This window comes from Phaethon lepturus, unplaced genomic scaffold, assembly GCF_000687285.1.
Source record: "Phaethon lepturus isolate BGI_N335 unplaced genomic scaffold, ASM68728v1 scaffold47006, whole genome shotgun sequence".
Lineage (NCBI taxonomy): Eukaryota > Metazoa > Chordata > Aves > Phaethontiformes > Phaethontidae > Phaethon > Phaethon lepturus.
In genome coordinates this window covers 32,787-60,271 of record NW_010546444.1, presented here as the reverse complement: position 1 = coordinate 60,271, position 27,485 = coordinate 32,787, and the positions used below count along the sequence as shown (strand labels likewise).

General features: G+C 38.6%; 1 protein-coding gene across 1 annotated transcript; it reads left to right on the top strand.

The window, feature by feature from the left end:
• The first annotated feature begins 1,142 nt into the window (after positions 1-1,142).
• PAFAH1B1 (platelet-activating factor acetylhydrolase 1b, regulatory subunit 1 (45kDa)) lies at positions 1,143-20,197 on the top strand. The gene is made up of 11 exons (XM_010289298.1): positions 1,143-1,191; positions 3,137-3,348; positions 5,915-5,999; positions 9,152-9,226; positions 10,262-10,468; positions 12,359-12,527; positions 14,792-14,894; positions 15,710-15,938; positions 17,444-17,545; positions 18,184-18,340; positions 19,664-20,197. Exons 2-11 carry the CDS (start codon positions 3,317-3,319, stop codon positions 19,735-19,737), a joined length of 1,233 nt encoding a protein of 410 aa, XP_010287600.1. The 5' UTR covers positions 1,143-1,191; positions 3,137-3,316; the 3' UTR covers positions 19,738-20,197.
• The last annotated feature ends 7,288 nt before the right edge of the window (positions 20,198-27,485 follow it).

The window sequence follows — 27,485 nt, the reverse complement described above, 5'->3', positions numbered from 1 at the left end:
CTGGTTAGTCTTGCTCCACTGAGTTTTGTACATCAGAAAGCCTTCTCTAGCTGAAGAAAAGGCGATACGCATGGACAATATTCATCCGTTCTCTTTTATTTCTAAAAGTGTCACAGGTGAATAACTAAAGTTGGGTCCTTTTGGCTTTTTGGGTTTGGACATTTTTGCTTGGGTGGGGGTGTTTTCTCTCTTCATGGGTTTTCATTTTTGTTTCCTGTTTGTTTGTTTTTGTTCATTTTGTCTTGTTTTGTATTTTGTTAAAAGGTGTATATGAAGGAAGCTGCCCTAAAAATACTTTGCCTCATATTCAGGTGTCTTTGCAGTTAAAAAGCCATGAATACTGAGAAGGATGCTTGGAACAGACACTTTTTAGAGAAGCGAGATACTGTAGATCAGCTGATTGCTAACTTACTGTGGATCAGCTGTAATTTGCTAATAGCAGAAAGAGCTGCTTTGCCCTCTAGCTGTTGAAATTTATCTAGTACTAAGATCTGTTTCTGATTAACAGTTCAGAGCTACAGTGATGGAGCAGGCCAGGTGTTGCGAAGTCTTGCGGAAATGGGAGAAGTTTGGAGTTACTTTACATTTGAGGGGGAAAAAAGTCATTGTAACTAGTTGACATGTTTAAGGATTGCCTTATAAACACAGTTGCTGTTATTTTTAAGCAAGTGCTATAGTTGCATCTCCTACATGCAATAACAAAATTCAAAAAATGTTGGGAGCATGATTTTTACTGGAGTTGTTGCACCAATGCTGGATTTACAAGGCATTCACTGCTTAGTGGTAATTCTTAATACAAAAGCCACCTTCTGGTTTTAATACCATGATTTTTACCATGGTAGTACTGCAAGCAGATTTTAGAAGTTTATAGTTTTGTGTTCAGCTATTCAGTGCTTAAAACAGTGCTTCTGTTTATAAAGTGCCTTGTTTTGTTCTTTTCCACAATGTTTATCGCTGCTGAATGCGTTGCTATGTTCATACTGAAGTGCAGAGATTCAGCCATTATAAGCCTCTCTTTCAGTACTTAAATTTATAGCAGCATCGCCCTCTAGAGGGCACTTCTTCTGATCATTTCAATAGATCATTTTCTTTATATTAACTAAATTTCCCTTCATTTGTATGTGATACTCCTACTGTGTAGTGAACAAGATACATCTGTTGAAAACCAGTTGCCTCTTTACCTGTCAGGAAGCAAGGTATGGGACAAGAATAAGGGAAATGTTTGCTTCTATTCTCTGCAAGGATACAGCCTGTGCTATCAGTTCTCAACTGAATTGTTTCTGAAATAGCTATTAGGGAAGAGTTCAAACTAATTAAATAATGTCATGGCTGTTTAGAGTGCTCCTGTCCTAAACGGCTTGCAGTGCAGTATTATGGTGTACAGCATTTGACCTGGAAAATCCACCAGCAGAGTGAAATACAAGCAACTTGCAGCTTAAGCTTATTTTGAAGCAGACAGCAGAGCCTAGATAGGTTTAGAAACAAGCTCCTGATCCCCTGTGATGGATAAGTGGACATTAATGATACAAGTTTAGTATTTTCTTTAATTTTTTCATATAAGGCTTTTGTTTAAAATGGACTCCTGACCAAAATTGTTAACCAACTTTTATAGTGAACCTTCCGTACCTTTATGCCTAGTGGAGAAACAAAAGAGGAGAGGCAGTGGGAACACTTCGTTTCCTGAAGTAGTTGGTACAAAGCTTACAAACCCAACTATTATTTCCTCAGTCTTTGTGCACTGGTCACAGTCAGTTTATCTCATTGCTAAAGGCCAGTTTGTCAAATTTGTTGAACAGCTTGAGTAAATTCTGTTATATACAGACTCTTGTCAGGTATGCAAGAAATGCTAACCTCTGCATTTTTCATAATCATGTTCCTTACAAAAGAGTACCCGCAGTGCAGAAATCAAAAGGCAACGCTGCTAAAATTATTTTGGTGATGTCACCTCAATTAAGATTAAAACTGTCCAGTTGAAGTAGATTGTGCACTGAAGTTCATGTTACTGCATAAGATGATATTAAATAGTGAGGGGGAATAAGGCATTTGTGAAAGGTACAATTCTGACTGGCTTGAATACTCTTGAGTATGTAAAATTTCAACTGTATTCTGAATTAGCTTGCGTTGTCAGATGAACCCAGCTTAACTAAAGGGCTTGTGGCAACTCTGCGCCATGGTAATTGTGCTGCTCTGATAAGATTGAAGATCTGTTTTAAAATTTGCTGTACCCCAAATAAATGTGAGATAAAAGATTAACTATAGGTAAACTGTGTTAACACATGACTGAAAAGAATGCAAGTATTGTCTTTTAGAGCATGGTTCTTTGGAACTTCTTCAGATAGTGTTACTGGAAGAGAAAAAGTGATTTGTCTAATGTAATTATGTAATAATCTACCTGCGAAGTTCGTGTGCTGAATTATAGCTGTACATTTTAAAGATGCTGTTTGAGTAAATCCTAGAGAACTGCCTAGTAATAATGCCACAAATGAGCTACAGTGACAAACTGAGTGTTCCTTGGTGCCATTGGTTATGGCCTGAAGTGTGCCATTAGCATCTTCCATAGACCCTTTCTGAAATGTTCTTTTCTTTCCTTAAACTCTCCCTCTAAGCTTCAAAGATACAGGAGAGCATTAGCTGATCTCTAGTGTGTGTTCAAAATTAACTGAATGAACTTTGCTGGGTTTAGTTTGATGTAGAGATAAACCTACAGAAGGTAATAAAAATCTAGCATAAGGATGGAGGATTTTGGGGGGGTAGCTTTTTGATAAGAGTACTGACTGCAAAAAGTAGGCTGTTTACAGTGGGCCTAAGTTCTTTTCATCACAAGAAAACATGTAACTGCCTACAGAGTAGAACTGGGCTGCGACTGAAGGTGTCTCCTTCAGCTCCCTGTTTCTTGAAGGAGTAATGGTGAGAAGAGGGGGAATAAAGCAAATGTACAAGTCTCCAGGCTGCTGCTGCTCTGTCCAGGTTGGAGATGTGCTATAAGGCCATAATCCAGATTAGCGAAATAAAATTGCATTTACAGTTTTAGTCAGTTTGTTCTGTCCAGAGTGGTGGTGCAAATCTTCATGTCAGGCCAGGGTGACAGAATGCTTACTTAAAGGAAATTAATGGCGTCTCTTTTTCTTCCTTCTAGATGGATTGAATCTTCTGTGTTGAATGCCTCTGGATTTCATACTGGATTTCACATCTGGAAAAATACTTCTGATTTAAGCCACTCTGTGGCAGACTGAATTGTAGATCCAGGGTTCCTAAGACTTCAGATCTTGAGGAGGCAACCACTGCTGAATCACGTTAATCTGACATCGTAGCCACAATGGTGCTGTCACAAAGGCAACGAGATGAACTGTAAGGTTTAAGTTTGTGTCGCGTTTTCATTAAACTTTAAATGTTAACTTTTGTTTCCAAAAGTGGCTCTGCTCACATGCTGATCAAGTACCATGTATTATGATTTAGATCTCTGTATTCTTATTTTTGATACAACAGCTGGTATTTGATAATAGAATTGTGAAATAGTGAAAATATAATTTCAAAGTTATTAATGGCATTAAAAAATGGATTCTTAATTTTGCCATGATTTATTATCCTCTAATTTTGTTTTGACTTCAGTCACAAAGTTATGAAATGATTACAGTAAGCAGCAAGCACATTGCAATATATGCTCCAAACTGATTTGTGAGTCCTGCTTTTATCTTGAGTAAATTCTGACACTTTTTTGTTATTTTATTCCCAAATGTAGATAAGGATCTGATCAGAATGTGCAACATTCTGTGCAACATTCATGTGCAAGATTACAATCTTCCTTTGATTCCTTAAATTGTATTTGAAATGGAGGGTATATTTAAAGAAAAAAAAATGGCAAAAACCAAGCAAACAAAAAAACAAAACAACCCACCCCACCAAAAAAACCACAAACAAACAACCCACCCACCCCCAAAACAAACAAACAAACAAACCCCCACAAACCACCAAAACTCCCCACCTTAATTCAATTTCTGGTATGGAATTCTTTCCAGATTTTCAGGCTAGGAATAGGCTGTCAAATTCCATGCCTTAATTTGATTTCTCTCCTGTAATAAATCATGACAGAGTGGTGGGTAGCAGTCAGGATGGCAATATCTTGCATCATACCCAGTTTCATAAACTTACGTAGAGTTTGTGGTTTGGTTTTGGTTTTTTATTCCTTTTAAAAAATACGGACCAAGTATCATTTAGCATTTGGTGTCTCTCTTGTCCATGGTAAGCTCTCTATAATTTTTTTTACCACAGCTTCTTCAGTTTTCCGGTAATGATTCAATATAGCATGTGTTTTATGTTTTTGTTTCCTATACTTAAATACAGTTGTTCTACCTCTTAAAGGAGAGTAGAAGCTATCTTCAAATTTTGAGTTTTACAACTGTTTGTTCATTAGATTTGGAGAAGCTCTGGGTGTTAAACACATTCAGGATTACAATTATTTTTTTTTTTTTTAGCAATTCTCTGAAGTTTTTTTTCTGGCAAAAACTTCAAAGAGTACATGTGTTAATGGAGAGATGGAGGTAATGAATTGTTATGAATGGAAATGGGAAATGACCAGAGACTTAGGATTTCCTTTAAAGTCTGATGAGGAGGCAATACTTTGTTTTAGCATATGTTGCTTATGGGGAAAAATTTGAAATTCCTGCTTGAATGCAGAGTTATACTTAGAGTTGAACATCTGAGGAGAGATGGAGTATGTGTAAAAGATAGGAAAGAATAATGTGATGAGACACAGGAAGAATTTTCATGTGAAGAACAAATTATTTTCAGAACAAAAAGTCATTATTGCTTCTATCTTCAGCTACCAAAGGGTATTAATTTTCTCTTGAATGCTTTGTGTAGGTGACCTGATTTTTGTTTTTAAAAAGTATCTGTGTATCAGTTTGTTTAAATATTGTAGTATGTGTGTATCTTCTGCCCTCCCCCTGTATATGTATGTATACACACACATATCCCTTCCCAAGAAAGTAAGTGATGATAAGAAAACAAAACCAAGCTCCTTCTGGAGGCTGATAAAGAAACTGAGAGTAATTTTACCCTTAAGTCTGTTTAGGACATCGAGCTTACTTCTCTTAAACAAACTTTCTTTGATGTGTAACTTGAAAATATTTATCCATTTGAAGTAAATTTTGAAAATGCAGTGTTTCCTTAGTCTTGTTCTCTTAAACAAAAGGTGCTGACTGCCTGTTAAAGTCTTAGAATAATATTGAAACTTTATGAGTAGGTCCAAAACCAAATGCATGGTATCTTGAGAGAGAGGTTAAAGACAAATTGATTTGGTAATTGTCTTGTGTTGAAGTGTGGAATATTTTGAAGAATAATGTAAAATTTGAAGCACTGTACATTTTGGTCACAGGCAGTATATCCTTTCCTGTAATCTTAACTAAAAGTTATTGTATGATTCTGAAAAACAACGCTAAAACTTGTTCTCTTAAACTGAGCATTTAATTCAAGTTTAACTGAATAAACTTTTGTCCCCTAAACTGTTCTATCTATAAAATAGTTTTCCTTCAGAAAACTTTCCTACTTCAATATGTAGATGTGGTTGTTGCTTTTGCATCTGCTGTGGGTTTTATGTATGATACAGGTTGATGAATGTATTCATGCAACTCCAATGTTTGATAACTTAAAAGGAAAAAAAAAAAACACAAAACCTCTTCACCAAACCTAAAATAAAAAGTGTATCCTGCTATTGACACCTTGAAGCAAAATATGTTTGCCAAATGTATTTATAGAATTTGCTTGAGCTTCTAACGAATCTAATAATCCTAGGTGTTGTACTGCATTGAAGACTTAGATGTTGAGTGTGGTTTTTTTAAATAAAAAAAAGTCTGAACCAATTCCTCTATGCTTTTATTCATAATTGTGGCTGAAGATACTGTTCTTTGTTTTTTAGAAATCGAGCAATAGCAGATTACCTTCGATCTAATGGCTATGAAGAGGCATATTCGGTTTTTAAAAAGGAAGCTGAGTTAGATGTGGTGAGTTCGAACAAGATTCATCATCTATATTTTAAGTAAAGAGTTCATAATTTTATGGCAATTGCATCCATTCTGAACATGTATATCTATTATCTACCTATTAGCTCATGCAGTTTCAGCAGTGGAGGTGATAAACTCATACAGCTTATTGCCTTGCTGTAAAATTAAAAATAATCATTGCATTACTTGGCGCTTTCTGAGCAAAACTCTTACCTTTCTCTTCAGCTAATGATTCAGGCATATTTTTAATCTCCTCATTTTTTGTCTAGCTACTACTATAGTCTAGTTTTTCCTGTAATGGCCTTTTAAGGGTCCAAGTCCTGAGAGGGCCTAGATACTTCAAGATGAGAGGTGCTAGGAAACAAAGCTAACAAAAGGCAATGTGAATGTATAAGAAAGGTGACAGAAGATGGTATAAAAAAAAAAAGCCCTTCATGGGACTCACTGTAGAAACTCATAGAGGACTAGAGCATCTCTCATATGGGGAGAGGCTGAGAGAGCTGGCGCTGTTTAGCCTGGAGAAGAGGAGGCTTAGGGGGATCTTGTAGATGTTTATAAATATCTGATGGGAGGGTTTGAAGACGACAGAGCTAGACTCTTCTCAGTGCTGATGACAGGACAAGAGCCAGTGGGTAGAAATTGAAACACAGGAAATTCCGTCTGAATATAATATAGAACTTACTGTGAGTGACTGAACACTGGAATAGGATGCCCAGAGAGGTTGTGGAGTCTCTGTTCCTAGAGATATTCAGAACCTCACTGGATGCAGTCCTGGGCAGTCTGCTCCAAGATGACGTTGCTTTGAGCAGGGCGTTTTGGACTTAATGGTCTCAAGAGGTTCTTTCCAACCTGAACTATTCTGTGCTTAATATTCAGAAGAATGTGTTTAATTTTAACACATGTAATCTCTGTTTCCTGCTGTTGTGTCCATCCCACCCCACCCCCCAACTCATTTCCTTGACTGTGCTTATTCTTACCTCAGAATTCTGCATAAAAGCACAAACATTCTGCAATGCAAAATTAGAAAACTGAAGACTATTCTCTTGTAACTAGATTTGAAATGATGTAAGACTGTGCAGCTTTGGAGGCTGACTTCACATAGTAGTTTTTAAGAAATAGGAAGACAAAACAGGGTTGCTTTTGTCATCATCTTTATAATGCAGAGCAAATGGTGGAAGTCTGTTTTGTGATTGGAATTGGGTCGGTAGATAAATCGTTGTCTGGAACTGTGCGTACCAATTGATTAACCATACAGTAGGAGGGCAAGCCTAAATAGTTAATATAAGTTGATCAGCTCTGGTAAGCAACTCTATTTTGTTAAACTGTACGGATGCTAGTGACTTAGACCAGTCATTTCTTGCAACTTAATTCTGTTGATTTGCCTTTGTAACAGATAATTCTTGGTATAATTTTTAAACTTGCCACTTACTAGCATAGGAGATGTGCATTTCATCTTAGTTTTCTCTGGAGATACCTGGATTGAGTAGTAAACTTCTGTGTGCTGACTTTTGATAAATCCTTGCCTTTTCTCTATTACAAATCTGGCATTGTTCTTTTTCCAAAATGCTTGGTTGAAGTTTGACTTAATTTCTCCAATCTGCTTCTGGTATCTAATAAATAAGTAGAAATGACAAATTGGAATACCATACTTGTAATTGAAAATCTTAATACCATTCCCTTATCTGCCTTATCTATCAACCTAATTAAGTCTTCTCTTCCCAAAGGTTAAAAAGGCGATCTAAATAGGCTAAATGGTCCTGAGGGAAATAGAAAATGCAGTTGCTAGAATTTCCACATGACTTTCTTGCAAGAAAATCTGAATTGGATGAGGCTATACTAAAATGACAAAAAAAAAAAAAAAGGTTAAAGGCAGAAATTATTTCAGTAACGGGAAGGATTCAAGTGTAGGTCTACAAATCCTGCTGATAACTCCAGCTTTTACAAATGCCTCCGAAGTATTAGGTTAACATCTGGTCTCTGACTGAGGTAGTCAATCCTCAGAGCTTTTATGGAGTAAGCCATGGCATTGTTATTTCCCCCATGCCTTTGTTGTTCTCCATCTAATTTAGAATTATTGCAGTACGAGATTGTCATTTTGTACATGGAAAGAAAGCGTGCAGCATTTAATTAGTCTTCTGTGTCTCTGATGTTTGTTTTTCTGTGTGGCTTTTCTTCCTCTTTCTTGTGTTAATAGGTGGGAGGAAAAAAAAAGGAGTAAACCTCTGGCTTTTACAGTAACATCAGCTGTTCACTGTTGCTCCTCAGCTGTTCCTTAGACCCCAAAGGAGAAACATATTTAGTGGTAGAAAACTATTCTTCATTAAAGTTTCATTAGAGTTGCAAAATCCGTGTTGATTCCTCTAGTATCTGAAGTGGTGTTCAGTAGGCCAGGTGTAGTAGTCTGCTTTCTGTTTCAGTTGCTGGAGTAAAGGTGCAGGGAGTGTTGGACTCTTGCAAAAACAAGAGTCTTTGTTTTTGAGAAGGTAGCACAAATTAATGCAGTATTATGGTGGTAATTTGAGGTTAGCTATAATCAAGGTTTGTTTGTTTGTTTGTTTGTTTTTAAATCAGTTAGTTTGGGTTTAACTAGTTTTCAAGTGAGATGGAGTATATGTAATCCTACTCTTGACAGCTGGCTGCTGCTTTCAAACAGTGTGTGCTTCCATGAGAGAGAAAGTGCATTGTGCTAACAAGTAACTGTGAGCTCTCGTTAGTTCCTAATGCTCTAGTTGGTGGCTATGAAAAAGGAGGCTATCTTTGAGAAACTAATTACCAGTTCTATGTATCTTGGTCCTCACAGTCAATGTCTACTATCTGGTTTTGTATGGTTTTTTTTTTATAAGAGTTGGGCAGAGGGATGGGAGAAATCCTGTAACAAAATATGACACAACATTCTCAGTTATGCAGAGCACTTCAAAAGCTTTCAAGTAATGAAGATAAATGTTTTCCTCTTTTTCTGTGCATATAAATTGTAGTTATTAAAATTTGAAGTGTGGTTGTTCTGTTTAACTGGTAAAACTGATCATAGTTTTTTGCTTGAATTCCTCTTTCTGTGGTCATGAGATTTTTATTAAAATGAGATGTTGCCTTTAAAGAAAGACTTCTACAGGTTTTAGAACTAGAATTTACTAATTTATTTAAATGCTTCTCAGAATGAAGAGTTAGATAAGAAGTATGCTGGACTTCTGGAAAAAAAATGGACATCTGTTATAAGATTGCAAAAGAAGGTAAGTAGAGATCTGATGGATTTACTTGCATAAAAGTTACAACTGAAAGCGAAGATTCATCACTGAATAGAATGTTACATATTTCCCTTGTCAGATAAATGCAGGGTTTAGAAAATGATGCCTCAGATGAATTTTGAGGACTTGAGTAGGGAAAATAGCTAATTCCATGTTGTAGAAAATGTTTTGTCTGTCTCCATGCTAGCAGAGACATCTCTGTTTCTGTGTAAAAATTACTTGACTTCAGTTTATGGATGGCATGTGCAATTTCTGAAGCGGGAAAGGAAAGAGATGCCTAAAGGCAGTTTGTTCGTGGCAAGATTCAATAGCTGTCTCCAGAAGGCTTAACTGGCTTAGAAAGAAGGTAAAAAAACCCTGTGCCACCAATTGTCTTTGGCTATTACATTAAAGGGCAGAAACCGTTAACTCCAGTGCATTAGAGCAAGGGATTCTATTGCAAGTGGACAGTACAGAACTCTTCTTAGTAATACTTCAGTGGATGTAGAGTGTATTAAAAGCTTTAAAAAAAAAAAAATCACAGTGTGCTAACAATAAAGACCTAACTGTTGTAAATCTTAATATATCTAGGGTTTTATTACACCTTCAGTTTCTCTGCTGTTAGTTAACGTGCATGTCATCTCAGGGATAAAAAAATTATTGCAGTAGTAGCATTCCTTTTTGTTAATGGAGCCTCCTTCAATAGTTTGTCAAAATGGTGGCTCAAACATATTTGTACAGTATTTGCGTGAACGTGATTTTGTAGAATGGTTTTTCCCTGGCAAAATATTTGGTAAATTGGAGAAGAGTAAGTGATTGATGATTAAATTATTAAAGAATAAATCATAAATGATTAATTTATGCTTGATTTTTAGAAATACCAACACTACTGAATGTTGGTAATCAGTCTGGATCTATGCAATCTTTGCTTTACTGTGAGTTTGGGATCCAGTTGGTATTTGGATTATTAATGAGTGAAGGTGAATTAGATCTTGGTATAAAACTAGAAATGAATGGTTTCTTTAAAATTCATGAACTTAGGTAATGGAATTAGAATCGAAGCTGAATGAAGCTAAGGAAGAATTTACATCAGGTGGACCTCTTGGTCAGAAGCGAGACCCTAAAGAGTGGATTCCTCGTCCTCCAGAGAAGTATGCGTTGAGTGGACATAGGAGTCCTGTCACTCGAGTAATTTTCCATCCGGTTTTCAGTGTTATGGTCTCTGCTTCAGAGGATGCCACAATAAAGGTACGTGTTTGCTGCAGAAAATTAAACTGAGCAAGTCAGAGGATGTGTAGTATGTGACATCTTCAAGCTGAATGTGCATTGTACTGATGGAAGATTGTTTCAGGTTCTGCTTTAGCTTCAGTAGGGACAGTTCTTTCAAGTATGATGTCCTGTGTAATCTACAAATTTTATTTTTGTGATGGTCCAGTTAATATCTTCAGGTGTATTTTACTATGCTTTGACTTGAGGGAAAAGTACTTAAGCTAATGTGGATTTAGAGACTGCAGGAGCAGATAAAGGATTGGTGGAGGAAGATAATTGCCTCAAGTCATCTGAAGTGATTATTTTTAAAGCTGGGTTAAAGTGGTTATGCAGCTGTATTCTTAACTGAAAATTAGGTCTTCCCATTTATTGTAAATGGGACAAGCAAGTCCCATGAAGTCCCCATGATGTTCAGTAACTTTAAATGGTCTTCATAGGCCTTTATTGCAATGTACAGTGGCATGGAGAGATTTGTTATAGTAGGCAAGTAAGTTTCTGATTGTAGCATCCAATAAAGACATGATTGTGCATTTTGTTGTTTGAATGTCACAAGGGAATTATTGCAATAAAGGTTATTTCTCATTGCTATCTTCTACACTGCTTTGAAAACGATTTGGAAAATTGCTGTTCTGAAAAAAAGTTGAGTAGTGTGTTAATGTTCTTAAAAATGTAAGTTGTTCTAATAGTGGCTACCTGTTGGAGAAGATTAAAATGTGTCAGCCAGATCTTGTTCATTAAAAGCTTTAACCTGTTCTTGCTTCTGCAGCAGACTTGAACATAGAGAACTGGTGTTTTTTTTCATTCAAGCAGACAAGGCCAGCTGAAACAGTGACAGCTCTGTGTGTGTTAGATGTTAGAGGAGCCTAATTATCTTTGGTTTTGCTCCCTCTTATGGATACACTGGATGAATTTCCTTATTCTTGAAGTGAAGCTGTATAGCTTAATTTCTGACTATTCCATCCCCAATGATGGCAATCTATTGGGATGATAGATTTTATTGTTGTTGGGTCGTTGTGGGTTTTTGTGATTTTTTTTTTTTTAATAATTTAAAATGTCTGATTTTGTGCTCGAGAGAGACAATATCTGTAGGAGCTTGTGTTTTAAAGGCTTTTGTTTGCAGTTAGATGATAGAAGACTGACTTAATTAGGAGGTGATAATGGGAACTTCATGATATCTTGCAGTTATTAACTGCAAACGTTTGTTTAATCTCTGACAAATTCTCTAACCTACTAACATGTGCATATCAAACTCTTCAGAGTGGTTTGGATTATCATTCGTAAACCAATGCATTCTGAATATTGCTCTTCAGCGTGCAGAATATTTGCTATTTGCTTCTGAAGTAGCAAGTAAATTCTGGAGTCACAGTAAAGCTTGGGAAAGGGTGAGGGGGGATTGCTAAAGATGATCCTTTCCCCACCAACTCAAAATGGGCTGTATTGCCGGAGTTGGGGAACTAGCATAGAAAGGGATGGAGAAAAACAAACTGTACAAAGTGGATTTGTTCTGTCCAATGTTTTCTAAATTGATCTTTATTTTTAAGGGTATTGGGTACCCTTAGGTACCCAAATAAGGTAAATTATCTATTTATTACAGATAAAATGGAACTTGTTTTCCTGCTGTGTTTATAATGCTTTAAGTTAGCTGAAAAACAGTTTTCAAGATGCATGAATTCCATTTATAAGTAACAATCATATAAAAATAATGCTTGTTTTTCAATGCTCTTAGGCTTTTTAGGGCTGCCTGTCTTTGTCTCTTGCTCAATTAATTATTGAATAAGGTGCCAGACTGGCCTGTAGAGTGCAAATGTAAGGCTGGAGAATACAAAGAGTAATAGGTTGCTGTTAACGGATTTTCTGTTCACTTGTCAGGTGTGGGATTATGAGACAGGAGACTTTGAACGAACCCTTAAGGGGCATACAGACTCTGTGCAAGATATTTCCTTTGACCACACTGGCAAACTATTGGCCTCCTGTTCTGCTGATATGACCATTAAGCTATGGGATTTCCAGGGCTTTGAGTGCATCAGAACTATGCATGGTAAGGAATAGAGGGAATTGGTTTAGCAGTCTGTACAGTGAAGAGAAATTTTTTTTTTTGTTAAATCCAGGAAAATTGCTGATGTGGAAAGGGATTATAAACCAGAGTATTGCCCAAAAGAAAAAGGGAGGATATTTTGATGGTTTGAGTGCTCTGTAAATAAGGTATATGTTTAGTGTCTGTGGAATGAAACAGCATCTCAAATCTGCTATGCATAATGCTGTGGGAAGCATCCCATAATGATATTGAAATGAAATGGCAGTTAGAGGGGTTTAGCACTAAAAATTAAATGCTTACTAGACAAGAAAACTGTGCCTTCAAATCAGTAAAAAATTACTGTCTTCACGCCTCCATTTCCCCGATGTACCGACTCAGGAAGGAAGCAATTGGTGCGAAAGGTGTTCTGTATATACTGTGCAGCCTTCTCCTTTCATGTTTGTCTGATTTCAAATGAACATGTCCTTTGCATTGGACTCAAAAGCCATAGGGAAAAAATGGGAGAAAAAGTAAAACAACCACAACTGTAAGATTCTAATATTGACAGCAACTATTTATTTTATAGTCTTGAAGTAAAGGCATTTTTATACCGCTGCTTGTCTTGCTTTTAATATCTTGTTGTAGAAGTGGTGAGTAGGAATAGAGAATGTTTGAGACACAAAAATAAACCCCCACACACACATGTATACCAAAGAAAACAGAAAGGTGACTTTTGCCCGTACAGCTTTTTGAACACCACAGAATGCTACTGTAGAGGAAGAACAGATGTTGCAGTGGAACATGGTATGCAGCAAGAAAATAAAGTAGTGCTACAGGGGGTTTTTTGGTCTTAAAGATTTCTGTATGAACACGTGCAGTATGAGTATTTTTATGAACTGGATGTTTTAACGTGACTGTGAGTGAATTAGCTTCACACATGTTGCCAGTTAACATCCCTTCAATCCAATTTCAATCAAAAAGAAATTATCATTTCCGTGAGGAGTTGTAAAGTACCGTACTTGCACTGAAATAAGTATTTGCTGAAGCTTCAGATACTTGATCACTGGTGTGGTTGCTTTTTAGGAGTTCATCAGGTGCTCCTAGTTCTCAGTGGAAAAAATGGAAATTAAAATTGTGAAGTTGTGTGTGTATATATATCCTAGGTACATGGCTCGCAAGATGCAATGTAGCTACCAATAAAAGAAAAAAAATCAACTTATTAGTGAACTTACTGCCTATAACTTTTTGGAAAGGAGAACATCAGATCTCCGGATGAAAAAAGGAAGCTGTTTAATGCCTCTAATCTGTTGACAAATTACATATACTCTAAACTACTGATCTCAGAAGATTAATTTCTAATCCCGACAATTTAAGTAGGGACAATTGCAGAGCTTAAAGTGATACAAGTGTGTGAATTATATACAGGCCGTTATAGTCAAGTTTGTACCCTGGACTTGTGTCCTGGTTTCAGAAAAAACCTAACCAACAGCTTGTTCTGGATAATACTAAAATGTCAAGACCATTAATTCTAATGGTAGCCAGTTTGGGAAGTTTAAGTTCTAATATTTTGTAATATTGGAAATGAGTGTGTTATCTCCCTTCATATGGTATGTTCCATTGCTTGTGGGATGAGTGAAGGCAAGAGCTGAAACCACATACATGAGGTCATAAGGAGTTTGCGTTAAGCAAATGATCAGGATGCTTTTTTCTGACTCAGCATTGATCGTCTTCCTCTCAGATGTAAACAGTAGTAGAAGTTGCTGTCATACATTAATTGTTTCTTGAATCAATGCAGTACAGTGTTTTATTCAAACCTAATATCAGATGTCTGGAAACATTCAGTCTTTTAGCATGAAGCTTCTGCAGTGAGGTTTGGCATGCGTCTCAGCAAAGACCTGTTTTCCTTTTAAACATCTGCATAGTGCATCAGCATACTGTAATCAGACCTAACTGATAATTTTAAAGATAATCATTGCAGCAGCTCTCTCTTCTAAACTCTCAGCTTTTGTAACTGTAGAAGTGTTGCTTGCAGTGGTGAGTGTCTGATTTTAAATTATCTTAAAGAAATTCTTGCAACAATTTTAAAGGATGCTTAATTTCTGGACTGTGTGGTTTCTAAAAATATAAATTATTATTTCATAAAATGTCAAGTTTACATGTAAAGATTATTCCATAAAACGTGTGTTGTTGCTCTACCTACTTGCTCAAGAGAAATGAATAGCAAGTCCTGTGTGCTCTGTAAAAACTGTTACACTGCCATTTAATAAAGGTTTGATTTTTGTTTTTAGGTCATGATCATAATGTTTCTTCAGTAGCCATCATGCCCAATGGAGATCATATAGTTTCTGCTTCAAGGGATAAAACTATCAAAATGTGGGAAGTCCAAACAGGGTAAGTGAACTTCTGACTAAACATCAGCACCTAAACAAAACAAGCATAAACCATATAGAAAATGGTCCACACAAGTCTTGAATGTCAACAGACATTATCTGAATTGAGGTATGATATTGTGCCCTTTAGAGTAGTTCACTTAAGGATTTTGCCTTAAATCATTAAGCACAGGATTTTAGGTTTTAGTAATGACAAATTAAAACTGACTCTGTCTTTCTGGGAGCTACGAGGGTAAAACACCATAACTCAGGACCAGGTAGGAATACAAATTCAGTGGTATACCACAAGTTTAAGGAGAGCATGAGAAAAGGGAGGAGAAATCTTTTTACCTTTCATGACACAAATCAAGGTGTCTCTTCTGCTTCTGTTTTCGGGTTTTTTTGGGTGGATGGGGTTTTTTGTTTTTGTTTGTTGTTTTGTCTTACTGTTTAATTTACCAGTTGTCTTTTTAATCCATCCATTTGCAAAGAGTTGTAGGTGGAGGCTATCTGAATGACCTGTAAATCTCTACTTGTTCTTAAAATACCTACTTAATGCAAGCTGTCACGCCAACTTCATTTTTTTTTTCCCCCACAAGCTTCCTGCTTTCTACCTTAACAAGGATTTGCCAGTTCTTAGCTGTCACTTTTCTCATGTCAACTTCCTTTCCATGAACTGTTTTATTGCCTTGTACATCATCATCCAGGATGGACATGTGCATGCTGAAATATTTTATCTTAACTTCTATGAGTAGGTCAAGAGTCCTTAAATTTCAAAGGCATGTGTAATGGTTTTATTGCAATGTTAATTGAGTTATGCTGTATTTCTCTCTTTAGTTACTGTGTGAAGACTTTCACGGGTCACAGAGAATGGGTGCGCATGGTGCGGCCTAACCAGGATGGCACCTTAATTGCCAGTTGTTCTAATGACCAGACAGTGCGTGTTTGGGTGGTAGCGACAAAGGAATGCAAAGCTGAGCTCCGAGAACATGAGCACGTGGTAGAATGCATTTCCTGGGCTCCCGAGAGCTCGTACTCCACCATATCAGAAGCTACGGGATCAGAGGTAACATTTCCAATGCTATTAAATAAGCACATACAGTAAGATTTTTGAATATGCTTTATATAGAATTTAGTGGATAGTATTTAAAACAACTAAGCTTTGTTCTCAAAGTACTTGGCAGGTACAGCAGGTGTATGAGTACATTTTGCTGAATATACTTGGTGTACTGTTAATCCCCTATCTTGGCTTCATAGGATTCATCCTTTTGTGTTTTTTAACAGTAGGATCCTACCTTTGTACTAAAGAAAGTGAACTTTGGAGAGATGCTCTATTTCTGAGAAGGTTGAGAGTGGGACCACTTCCACATATTTCAGCAAAGAAATGTGGAAGGTAGCTTATCTGGCATAACACAAAGATTATAAGGATGCTCAGCAGTTGAAAGGTGTGGGGGGAAGTAGTGAGTCAGGAATGCAGAAATGAAGACACCTTGGGTGTATCGTGCTGGAATTAAGCTTTGACTGCCATGTCCTCGTGTACAAAGTTGATGATAGGAGAAAACATTCTTTAACAAAAATAAATCCCCATTTGTGTGATCGCAGATACCTCTTCTCTGGTTCAGTTACTAAATTGTCAAGAAAGGCTTACTAAAGGTCAGCAAAATTTCCTTTTAAGGATAACAAGGTATAGAAGAAATGAACTAGAAACTAACTCAAATTTCTAGTTAAAAAAGCCCCAAGCATTTCTGCCTTGCCCTCTTCCTTAAAAAGGAAACAAATTCCCAAGGGGGAAAGTAGATATACTGAAGACAGGGACTTGTCTAGTGATGGATTTTACAGATTATTTCAGTCAAATTTTAGTAGCATCCTTAAAAGATCCTTATAATCTTTTAATTAGAGTAATTAAAACTAGAGTCCAAATGTTCACTTGCTCATGCAGTGGTAGTTATCTGAAGTGGTGTCTCCCCTGCCCTCTGCTGGTCTGATCAACTATATACATCACATTGTAGTACTTGGCTTTGAACAAGAAGCAAGTTAACATTAATTTCACAGTTGAAACATTTCTAGTTCTGAGAACTAAGTCTTTCTTTCATACTTTGCATGATTACAAATAGAAATAAGTTCAGAGTAGGAACTTTTCAAAAATTCTTAAACTTCCTTCATTACTTTTTATGAAGGATGAGAACACAAAGGTATGTCTGAACTTCATATTCTTTTTCCCTGAGATGTCTGACTCTACTTGCACTGTGTCTACTGTTAAAAGAGGATGTCTTGCAGCGGGCAAGTGTGGATTCAAAGTATTATTTGGCTTGGTGCATCAGCAGGACATCCAACCATTTCTTTTAACAGATTGTTTAATTCCTTTTAATTTTTTTTGTTTATTTCTCCTAGTATTAGTAACAAAATGCCTGTGACACTCGTCTTTGGCATTGTGTGTTTATTAGCTGTAAGATACACGGTCTAGTTTTGCTAAGAAATCGCACTCAGAAGGGATCTGCTTCCACCCTCCCCTTCCCCCCCTCTTCCCTCCCTCCCCATATATGCCATAACTTAAAACATAATTTTCTGTAGACTAAGAAGAGTGGCAAGCCTGGGCCTTTTCTGCTGTCTGGATCCAGAGACAAGACCATTAAGATGTGGGACATTAGCACTGGCATGTGCCTTATGACACTTGTAAGTTCACTGGTGTTTTTCTGATGGTCATAGCAGCAGAGGTAAAACCAGCTTTAATGGAACGAATTACCTTACATGTTTATGTTTTCAAGAGAAGCCAGAGTTATTGAAATAAGCCAAACACTGGAAACACACAGTTTTAGCAGCTTCTATATTTCAGATCTTGTTGCTAAGAAATACTAAGAATCTCAAAATACATAGTATAAATGCAGGAGTACTGTGGTATAGTTTTTGTGATGAGCTTGGTTTGTCTACAGAAATGTTGATAATCATCTGAATTTTGTCTTCTGTAAAATGGCGTGTTCTTTCAGTGTGCGGGTCTTTATGGACTGCTGTTTTCCAGCCTGTATTCAGGCTGGACTGATGCTGGGGCTGGGGAGCAGAATCAGCGCAGATCACATGAGGACTTCTGTTTGTTTGCCTTCAAGGACAGGAACTCACATTGTTGGTAGTGCTGATATAGATGTAATAATAGAAGCTGAAGATAAACTTTGAGTTCTAACAGGTTTTAGAAAGCTAAGTGCTAATACTTGCAGGAACAGGGAGGGCAAGGAGTCACTCAGTTTGCCACAGCAAAAATTGCAGAATGCTTATCCTTAAAACATGCACTTGCTCACTGGTTTCTCCTTGTGCACAAGGTGGGCCATGATAACTGGGTACGTGGCGTTCTGTTCCATTCTGGGGGAAAATTTATTTTGAGCTGTGCTGATGACAAGACTCTACGTGTCTGGGACTTCAAGAACAAACGATGCATGAAAACCCTCAATGCGCACGAACACTTTGTTACCTCTTTGGGTATGTATTGTTCTGCGGTGCTTACTGCAAAGTATAGAGCCAGGAATACACACTTTTCACCAGCTGAAGTTGAGCGTCAAGCTAGACATTCACATTTTGGGTTCTAGTGAAGTTCTGTGCTACGTGTATGTTAATCAAATATGGACAGATACAAATTTTGTGTGCTGGATTTTTTCCATTTCTGTTGCCAGTGTTGCATATCAGATAAAGATGTTAACTGCCAGGGTGTTCTGGAACCTTTCACCACTGAGTGTGTAGGGATTTGGGAAGTGCTGTATTGCAAATGCTTGCCCAGGAGAAGGAAGGAAAAAAAAAAAAAGAGGAGGGGGTTTTGCAAAGCAAAATGGCCAGAAAAAAATATACTTTGCATTCTTTTGCAGTCCTGGTTGGTATTACCAGATCTTGGTAGATGTTTGTTCCCCCCTGCCCTGGCAAAACCAAAACAAATGAAATGTTCCCTATTCAACAAAGTTAGCCTTACTCTGGAGTCTTCTCTATTGTTTTTTTTTTCCCCTCTCTATTTCTCTGGCAGTTTAATAGCTGCTTAAGTTAAGCTGCTTAAGTTAGGTTAGCAGTGGACCTGGAATTGGCTATTAAGGTTTCTTAATCAAGCTTGCAGGTCTAATCAAAATGCAGGGTTTCTGACTTCACTCTTAAGTTGTTGAAGACAGCTGATCAGAAGGGGGCAAAGAAAAGTTATGAATTGAGGAACATTAAATCATTAGCATGGATTGGCTAACCTTGGAATTGGCTGCTTCAGTTTACAGCTTGCTTTGCCTTTCTACACACTGAGACTTTCGGATTTCTCTTGGTTAAACTTCCCAGTACCGTCTGCTGACCCTGTCCGAAATTGATCGGTACATATGAAATATTTTTGGGATCTCCTGAGAAACAGTACACTTTACATTTTTTTAAACACTCGTGCATGGCCTGTACTGTCTATAGCAAAAAGAAAAAGTCAGATTTCTTGACTTGTGATTTGTGAACACCTCTTATGTAAATATATGAAGTTCTGTCTTCTGGTAGTATTCAAGGGTCTTGCCAGTTTGAGATGTTTTGGACTCCTCTCTGTTACAACTTCATTGGGATTTCTTTTCCATGAAAGCTCCTTTATAACTGAACTGAAAGTAGATTTTCACGCTTTACAAATTTATAGCATGAGAGAATTTACATTCAAAACTACAGACATGATGAGCTTTGAAATTTAGTCTTTGAGCCAGTATCTTTTTTTTTTCTTTTTTGAAAAAGTAATGACATCTAGTGACAGTGGAAAGTACTGAAGTTTTGGGTTCATTCTTAACATAAGCTTTTCTTTCCTCGCAGATTTCCACAAGACGGCACCGTATGTGGTTACTGGAAGTGTAGATCAAACAGTAAAAGTGTGGGAGTGCCGTTGATTGAATTCACATTTGACCCCTTTTTCCTCTGGATGCACTCAGATACCATGGTTACCCATTGAGCTCTGTTTAAATAAATATTGTCCTTTCATGTAAATTATTCTGGATGTAGATTGAGCTTATTAAATGTTACACACAAAGTATTCATGCATGGTGAATCCAAATTGTATACTGTAAATTTACATACGTTGTCTAGAGTACCATAGGTTTAAGAACATGGGCTGGCATTGGTCACATCAGACCTAAGAAGGCAGAAGTTGGATAATTGAAATAGGGCACTTAACTGAATAGTTGACAGTGTCGTTCTATGTCGGATAATTATACCTGTTTTTCTTTCTGCTGTCTGTTGGTGCCTGAACTGGTGACCTCATTTGGGAAAAGTTTTGTAGGGCTCTTTCAGAAATGTGTATCTATGTAACATCACTTAAGTGTGCTTAATAAATCTTCTCTAAGAATACTAGATAATAAGGCTGCAATTCAGAATCTTCTGAACCGTATATGTAATTAATGGAAATTAATTAAACTTTGGAATATTTGTCATGAAACATTTGCCAAATCAACAGAATACACTTGTTTTGGCCTCCTATCACGCAAGGGTTGGTATATTTATATAACTAACTAAAATAAGACAACAAATCTTAGTAGCAGCTGATATGATAAATGTATTTATTTTTTATTTGGTCATTCAGTGGTTAAGCTGTGCTGTTAAACTAAGTTTAAATGTTTTTTTGGGTTTTTTGGGGGGTTTTGGGGTTTGTTTTTTTTATGGTAGACAAACTTCCAGGAGGAGTTGTCCATCCCACTAGAATTTAGTGATCTAATTTCCACTAGAGCTTGATCTCCCAAATGACTGCCATGGTACAACTTGCTGTTTGCTTTCAATGTTTGTTAGAGATGTGCAATTCCTATTACACAACAGTATCAAAGTACACTTCCCTCTTACTCACTTGCAGGAGGTTGGGGTATACAAAGGTTTCTTCAGTGCCTCCTTGGAAACCCTTTTGAAAATGAGGTTATACTTACCTTGACAAGACAATGTGGCTTGAATAAAAACGTACTGTGGTTTGCATATTGAGAAATATCTTGGGATACAGTATTTAAATGCTTTAAAGAAAGCACTAAATACCCTAAGAATCAGATTATAATGGCAGATGCAGGCAGATTGATACAGGCCTCTAAAAGAAAAAGAAAACACCATCAACAAAACAAAGTCCATCTGTGGGAATGATGCTATCAAGTAAACATTTATAAAAAACCAAATCCTACTGGCAAAGCTAGCCCAGCTCGGCTATTAGTATTTATGTTGTTTGGTGTGTACAATTTTTAATTTGCATATCCCTAAAGTTACCTATTTTGATCTGAAGTGAATGAATAATTATAAATTAATATTTTAATCAGCATTTTGGTGACAAATTCCATTGTAGATAACTAAGAATTACAATACTTATAAAACTAACCAGGTCTTTTTAAAAAACACTTGAAAATTTACAATATAATGAAGTACCAGTCTGATGTTTTAACAGGTGAATTTGTGCTTTATTTTATTCATTTTGTTTAATACGTGGCTTTTAAAACTGTCCCTTTTAAAAATGAGAAACCTTGACCAACATAGGGTCAGCTGGAGGGTGTGCACACTAAGCAATGGTGAGGGGTGTGGTGGTTCCTTTCCTACAGCCACCCGTGGAAGGATCCATTCTTCTGTGTGGAGGAGATGGATTTCCTATGGGATCCTGGCGTAGACTTGCCTCTGGGAAGGGGTGGAGGAAACGGAGTTCTGATGTGGGGGTGTTTTGGAGCCAGTTTAAGATTCAGGCTTATCTCTTAAATCCAGTGGTTTATGTAATTTTCAGTGTGTGTTTCTGCAGTTAAGCATGCACAAATAAAGTATTTTTTGTTTGTTAGCTGCTTGGACTGGAAAACTTTGCTGCTTTTTTTCCTATTCGAGAATTCCAGACACACAAGTAGTGCATCTTAAAATTCCTCAGTGCATCTGCAACTGTAAAGTAAAACATCTGTTTTAATTCCTGATAGGACCTATAAACTTTAAGTAAACCACACTCATGTACATAATTCATAAACCTGAATGAGAAATTAAAGGTACCTATTAAGTGGAAGTTGTCTACTGCATTTTTTCCCTTTAGCATACAACTATTTACAAGGACAAACAACTAACTAAAGTCATGTAAGCAGCATTTAATTGCTTGTGTGAAACACTCTAAGTACTTCAATGCAATTTGCAACCTTCTCCTTTAACAAGCAGTGAATAATCTCAGGGATGGTCCTGAATGGATCAAAAGCTAAAGCCCTGTTTAGACAAAAACGTGAAAGCCGCAACACAGGAGTTGGGTTCGTGAGGGTTTCCTGCAGTGTCACTCCGTGACATTACACTGTGTTCAACTTTTTCCATTGTTTGTTTTCTGTCAGCTAATCCTGTGCCTTTCCTGTGGTGAGAAGTACAATAATGACGTTACTGGTTTGGATTACAAAATAAAGGTATTGGAGGGTTCAAGAGGTTCACTGCTGCTTTGTCACTTTCCTTACTAAAATTGGCATGGCTTAAAAAATAACTCCATATAGACCATGTTACCAAATAGACAATACAGACTTTTTGGCTTAAAACCAGACAGACATTCCAGTGCCACACTAATGTAACGTGCCCAGGAAGTCTTAGATGCATTCTGAAAAGTGCAACATTTATTGTGGTTTAGACATAATCTGGAAGTTGATGTTTTATAGCATCTTGCACTTTAGAAAATTAAGAAAAACCGTCCTGCTTTTGTGTATGGTGTGACCAATGATGTGCCCGGGGCACTAATTAAAAAGAAAAAAAAAAAATCTAGTTGCTAGCAAGTTGTCCAAGGGCTGTGGAGCACTGTAGTATTTTGAAAGCTTTGGCTATAGCCTCACCAAGCCCAGTCTACTTATACTGTCAGTACCCTGCTTCTCCTGTTTGCCTCCTGTTTTTATGTGAACTGCCTGATAATATCACTCTTAAATAGCTTTTGACTCGCATGAAAGCTATTTAAAAGAAAAAGATTATACTTTGTTTTTGTAGACAGTGGTGGCTTGATAATCCTTTTAATGATTTGAATATTAAAAAAACCTGAGTTGAGTGAAGGAAAAAATGCACTTAGAATGAGTTATTTGCTGTCCAGATGTACATAAAGTCCAGTGTATTTAAAAAAAGTCAATACCAAGAGTCTTCTAGCAAGAGTACATGCATAAAATGGTAGGGATAAAGATGTTAGGAGCGGGGAAGGTTGAGCTGGATTTACAAGTCACAACTGGATTTAACTGGCCTTTTTATCTTTCCACTGTGTCATGTAAGTAGCTGCTTTCCTGTCCTGCCTATCCTTCAGGCTTCTCCGAGTTCCTTCTGAAGATAAGTTAGCAAAATCTTCAAGTTTTAGAAACTGATCCTGACATTGACAGGAAGGCAAACGTCAAATTTTTTCGTAAGAACTATGTTAGAGGTTGCAATTGGAGAAAACAGCTCCCAGACTGTAGGAGTTAACTGAAGCTATTGACACAATTAAAAAAAAAAAAAAAAATCAGTAAAGGAATGTATATAATACTGCTCTGTGTTTTACAGTAAGATTTGTTGCTCTCAGACTGTGTAAAACAAAATTTATTCATGTTTTCTGCATATTAAAAAAATCTTATTGTACCAATTGGTAAACTATTAAATGCATATAAAACTAGATGTGTTTTTGTTTCCTTGGATGCAAGAATTAAAACTATTTTGAAAAAAGCTATTGGTGTTTCACCCTTCAGGTTTTGATCCACACCTGCTTTTTCTTTTATCTAATGTTAATTGTGCTTGACTGAGGAAATATGAAGCATTTTTAAGGCAGTTGGTTGCAGTCAGAATAGTCACAGGTTTTACTGGTTAGCAGGGTGAAGGGAGCTGTTGCGACAAGCTTTGTGCGTGGTGTTTAAGCTGGTTTCACGTGTGGTCTGGACGGTCGCTGTTTCTGATGCCGTGCAGAAGGCGAATGACAAGCGGAAGCTGCTTGACGGAGGCTCGGTGAAGCAGCGCGTCTGGGGCGCAAGTTCTTTCGGGTGTCGGTAGCAATCCCAGCGCCCGGTGCCAAAGCAGCCTGCGGCGTCCTGCCCTGCGTGGGTGCGTCCTGCCCGGGTGGGAGCGGCTGCCGTTTGTGCCATGTCCCGGCGCTGCGTGGTCCCGGTTCCGTTCTGTTACGGTTGGGGTTTTTGCCTTCATCTTGAACCTTGCTTACAGCAGACCTAGTAAGAACCATCTCGCCGTTTCTTTACTTGGCAGCGTGGGAGCTGTTGGTGCTGACGGTTGCGCTCTGCGGTGAATCCTCCGAGTGATGCAGCGTGGGAGTGATCGGCCTCTGCTTTCGAAGGCAGCCGAAGCCCTGGGCGGGCGGAGGCACGTGTGTGGAAAGCCGGGGCACTGAATGGTTCTTGGAAGCTTTGTTTTCGTATTGGTGTCTTTCAGCTGCTGTCGGTTTTTGTGGGGGGTTTTTTCCTGTGATCTGGCCTTAATTGCCTTGAGTGCTGCTTATAAACGGGTCAGTGAACTAAAATGGAAATGTGCATCTCTTCATTGATGGAAGAGCAAGGATGTGACCTTGACCATGATGTGGGAGAAAATGAAAAGCTCCTACCCGCTGTGTTCTCTCTAAGCATCTTGCTCCATGTTGCGTAGCAGCCGGAATGGACCTGGGACAGGCTTTTGGAGGAGACTGACTTTCATTTGAGAAAAAACCCGGATTTCACACTCTGCCAGAGCGAATGGGCGGGTCGGACGTCCTGGCTGAGGTGAAGGGGCATCCCGAGCGTTCGCTCCAGAGACAGTGTTAGGCTGCGGGTCGGAAAGGAAAGCCTGGTCTACAGGTGCAAACATAGGGACCTTACCAAACGGGAGAGACGCAGGATATCAAAATGTACGTTGTGAAGAGCAATCTGGGAAGAATTGCATTTTCCCCTTTAACCGGTGACTTGTGGATTACGCAGCCAGTGCTTTACTGAAAGCAGCTTTGTAAGTGTATGAGACTCGTTTCCACCAGTTGGTTCCAGTTTCGATACAGCACTGATGGGTATTAAAACATTTTTCAGCAGAGCTGAATATGAAATTACACATACAGGAATTTCGGTCGATGGTGGGAAGGTAATGTATGCGGTTGAGTAGGCTTCTCCCCAAGCAGTAAGACCACTAAATGCAGCAAAAGTTTAACTGGTGCCTTTTTCTTGAAGGAAAGTTGTAGCTTTTATGGTGCATGATATGTCTGATGCCATTAAGTGCTGGATATCCTTCTTTGGAAAGAAAGCAATGAGGATAAAAATAGCGTATTTCTTATGTGCCTCCTTCAGGGTGGCTGACGTTTTTCATCTTCCTCCAAAATAATTCCATTTTGCTGCAGTTAGTTAGTTTTTCTCCTCAGGTGGTGGCATACACGCAGCTGAGGCTCAGTGCTTCTGCGTGACACTTACATGTGGGGCCTTAAACCCTGGCTGAGCTGGGCCTGAATCGATTCCACCTCGTGAGGAGGTGGGCTGTGTACAAGCGCGTGAGCGAGCACAAAGCTGGCCTCGTGCTGCCTTTGGTTGCCTGAATGTCCACCTTCCTCTTGCCCTGGTGCAACATGGGTCAGTTCTGCGTTCATTTTTCTTGGAGAACTGGGGAACCAAGTACCTGAGGTAAAGAGAACTGCAGCACTGCTGTTGCTAAACACAGTTACTGAACAACCCATGACAGCATTCAAGCTGTGTAGCCTTATCAGCTGGGATTTGCATCCTTCACCTTCATTCTGTGTGTTCATAAAAATCCACAGAGCACCTGAGCGAGGGGGAGAAGTGGCTCCTCTCCCTCCAGGCAAAAGTGATTCTGAAGCACCTGCTGTTCGGGCTGCAGCCTTGTGCTTCTGCTGTTAAGTTTTGTCACTGATCTTTTGGAGCCGATTGCTTTGCCCACGGGGACACTCTGTTAGAGGAAAATGCTGTGCAGAGCAGAGGCAGCATTAACCTGCACGAGCCTGTGAACATGCAGCTTACTGAAACGTTCCCGTGACCACAGCGGTCCCAGAGCTTTTGGCTCTGCCCGTGGCACAGGTCAGTAAAACCACCCAGCGTGCACGCAGCGACCTCGACCATCGCTACAGGAGGGGAAAAGTGCGTCCTGCAGGTGGAGGAGTGCTGCACGGGGCATCGGTACGTTACAGGTTTTAAACCCTCCAGCTAATCTGTACCTGCTCTCTCCTACTGCCTCCTGCTCCAAAGAACAGAAGTGGGCGCTCCAGTGATGGTGTGCAGCTTAATGGTATCCAACACCCTACTGCAAAGAAACCAATAAGTAAAAGGAATACCTAAAATAGTTTAAAAAGCTTTTAATGGACTGAAAGACACTAGTGAAAGAAAAATCTTGTAGGAAAGATGCACTGTAGTCATTTATTGATTGCTTTCCAGGAACTTCAGAATTTTTCTAATAGGAGCAAGTTCTTTTGCAGTAAAGACTTCTCCTGCTTTGTCGCTTCTGGCAACTCAGAGGCTGCTCCCCGCTTTCCTTGCCCCCCCTGAGTTACAAATACCTGTAATGTAGTACAGGAAACCAAGGGTACAGAGCACAGTGAAAGCACTTGTTTCTCCAGAAGGTCAGTAAAAGCAGCAATGGGAATTAGCACAGGGCACTATCCATGACAGACAACACGTGAGAGAGACCGGACTCCTTTGTCAGCACGGGGCAGCTGTGGACTAGCAAGCAGAAGTTGTTCTACAGCTTGATCTGTTTGGAAAAAAGGACATTCAACTCTGTCGGCATACTGTGGCCTGCAGCGACCACATCTTACCTGCTTGGTGACCAGCACAGCCAGGGGAGCACGTGCTGTCACTGGCAACCACCACAGGAGGGGCGTGGGAGTAGGAGAGGACATGAGGATTCATTTAGTGGCATCTGCCATTTCAGTAACGTCCATTGCCAGCAATGGAAGTTCCCCTGGCAACAATCTCAAAAGCAGCGTGCAAAAAAGTTAAGAAGGTCTTAGCCAGGGGCTTCAGTGCTGGGGGAAGTTTGGTTTTTGTTTTAAACCCCCTCCCCAAAGCCTGGTACTTTCAGGTTGTGGGAAGTTTGTGATTCCAGTCAGGTTCAACTTGCCCGTGGGGTTAAAGTCCATCAGCTCTGTGGCTACAGTTGCTACTGCAAATGTGACCAAGTCCCTGTTTCTGACTTTTCCTCCCCTCTTCCTCCCCCTCTTTTAATAGGGCCACGATTTCCTGCTAAATCACTTCAGTTCAGACCTCATTTGATGCCATTATCAATCTCTCCTAGGCACTGGGGTTTCCATTGCAATGGAAGTTTGTGCGCTGCTTTAAACATCGAGCCCTCGCTCTTCGGATGCAGTATCCTAAGTTACTCAGCTGCAAGCAGAGCAGAGGTGGAACTGTGAGTATCATATATATATCTCTCTATCTATATCTTTACCTTGAAAATTAGAATGTGAATGTTACAAAACCCCATTGAATTGCCAAACTGCCAACCAAAAGTAGAAAAAATGGTTAAAGGAATCCAATGGCTATATCCTGATGTAGAAAACACTGTACATTCCCCCACTTAATACACAACACGTTACAGGCTTCAGTCATCTGAGCAATACAAATATGGCTGCTTAGTTTTTTCCCTAGCACAAATTGCGACAGTGACTGGTGGGGAAACGGGGGTGGGGTGGGGCGGGGAATCAGTCTTTTAGCTTGGAATCCACATTTTTACAAGAACGCTGAGCAGTGGA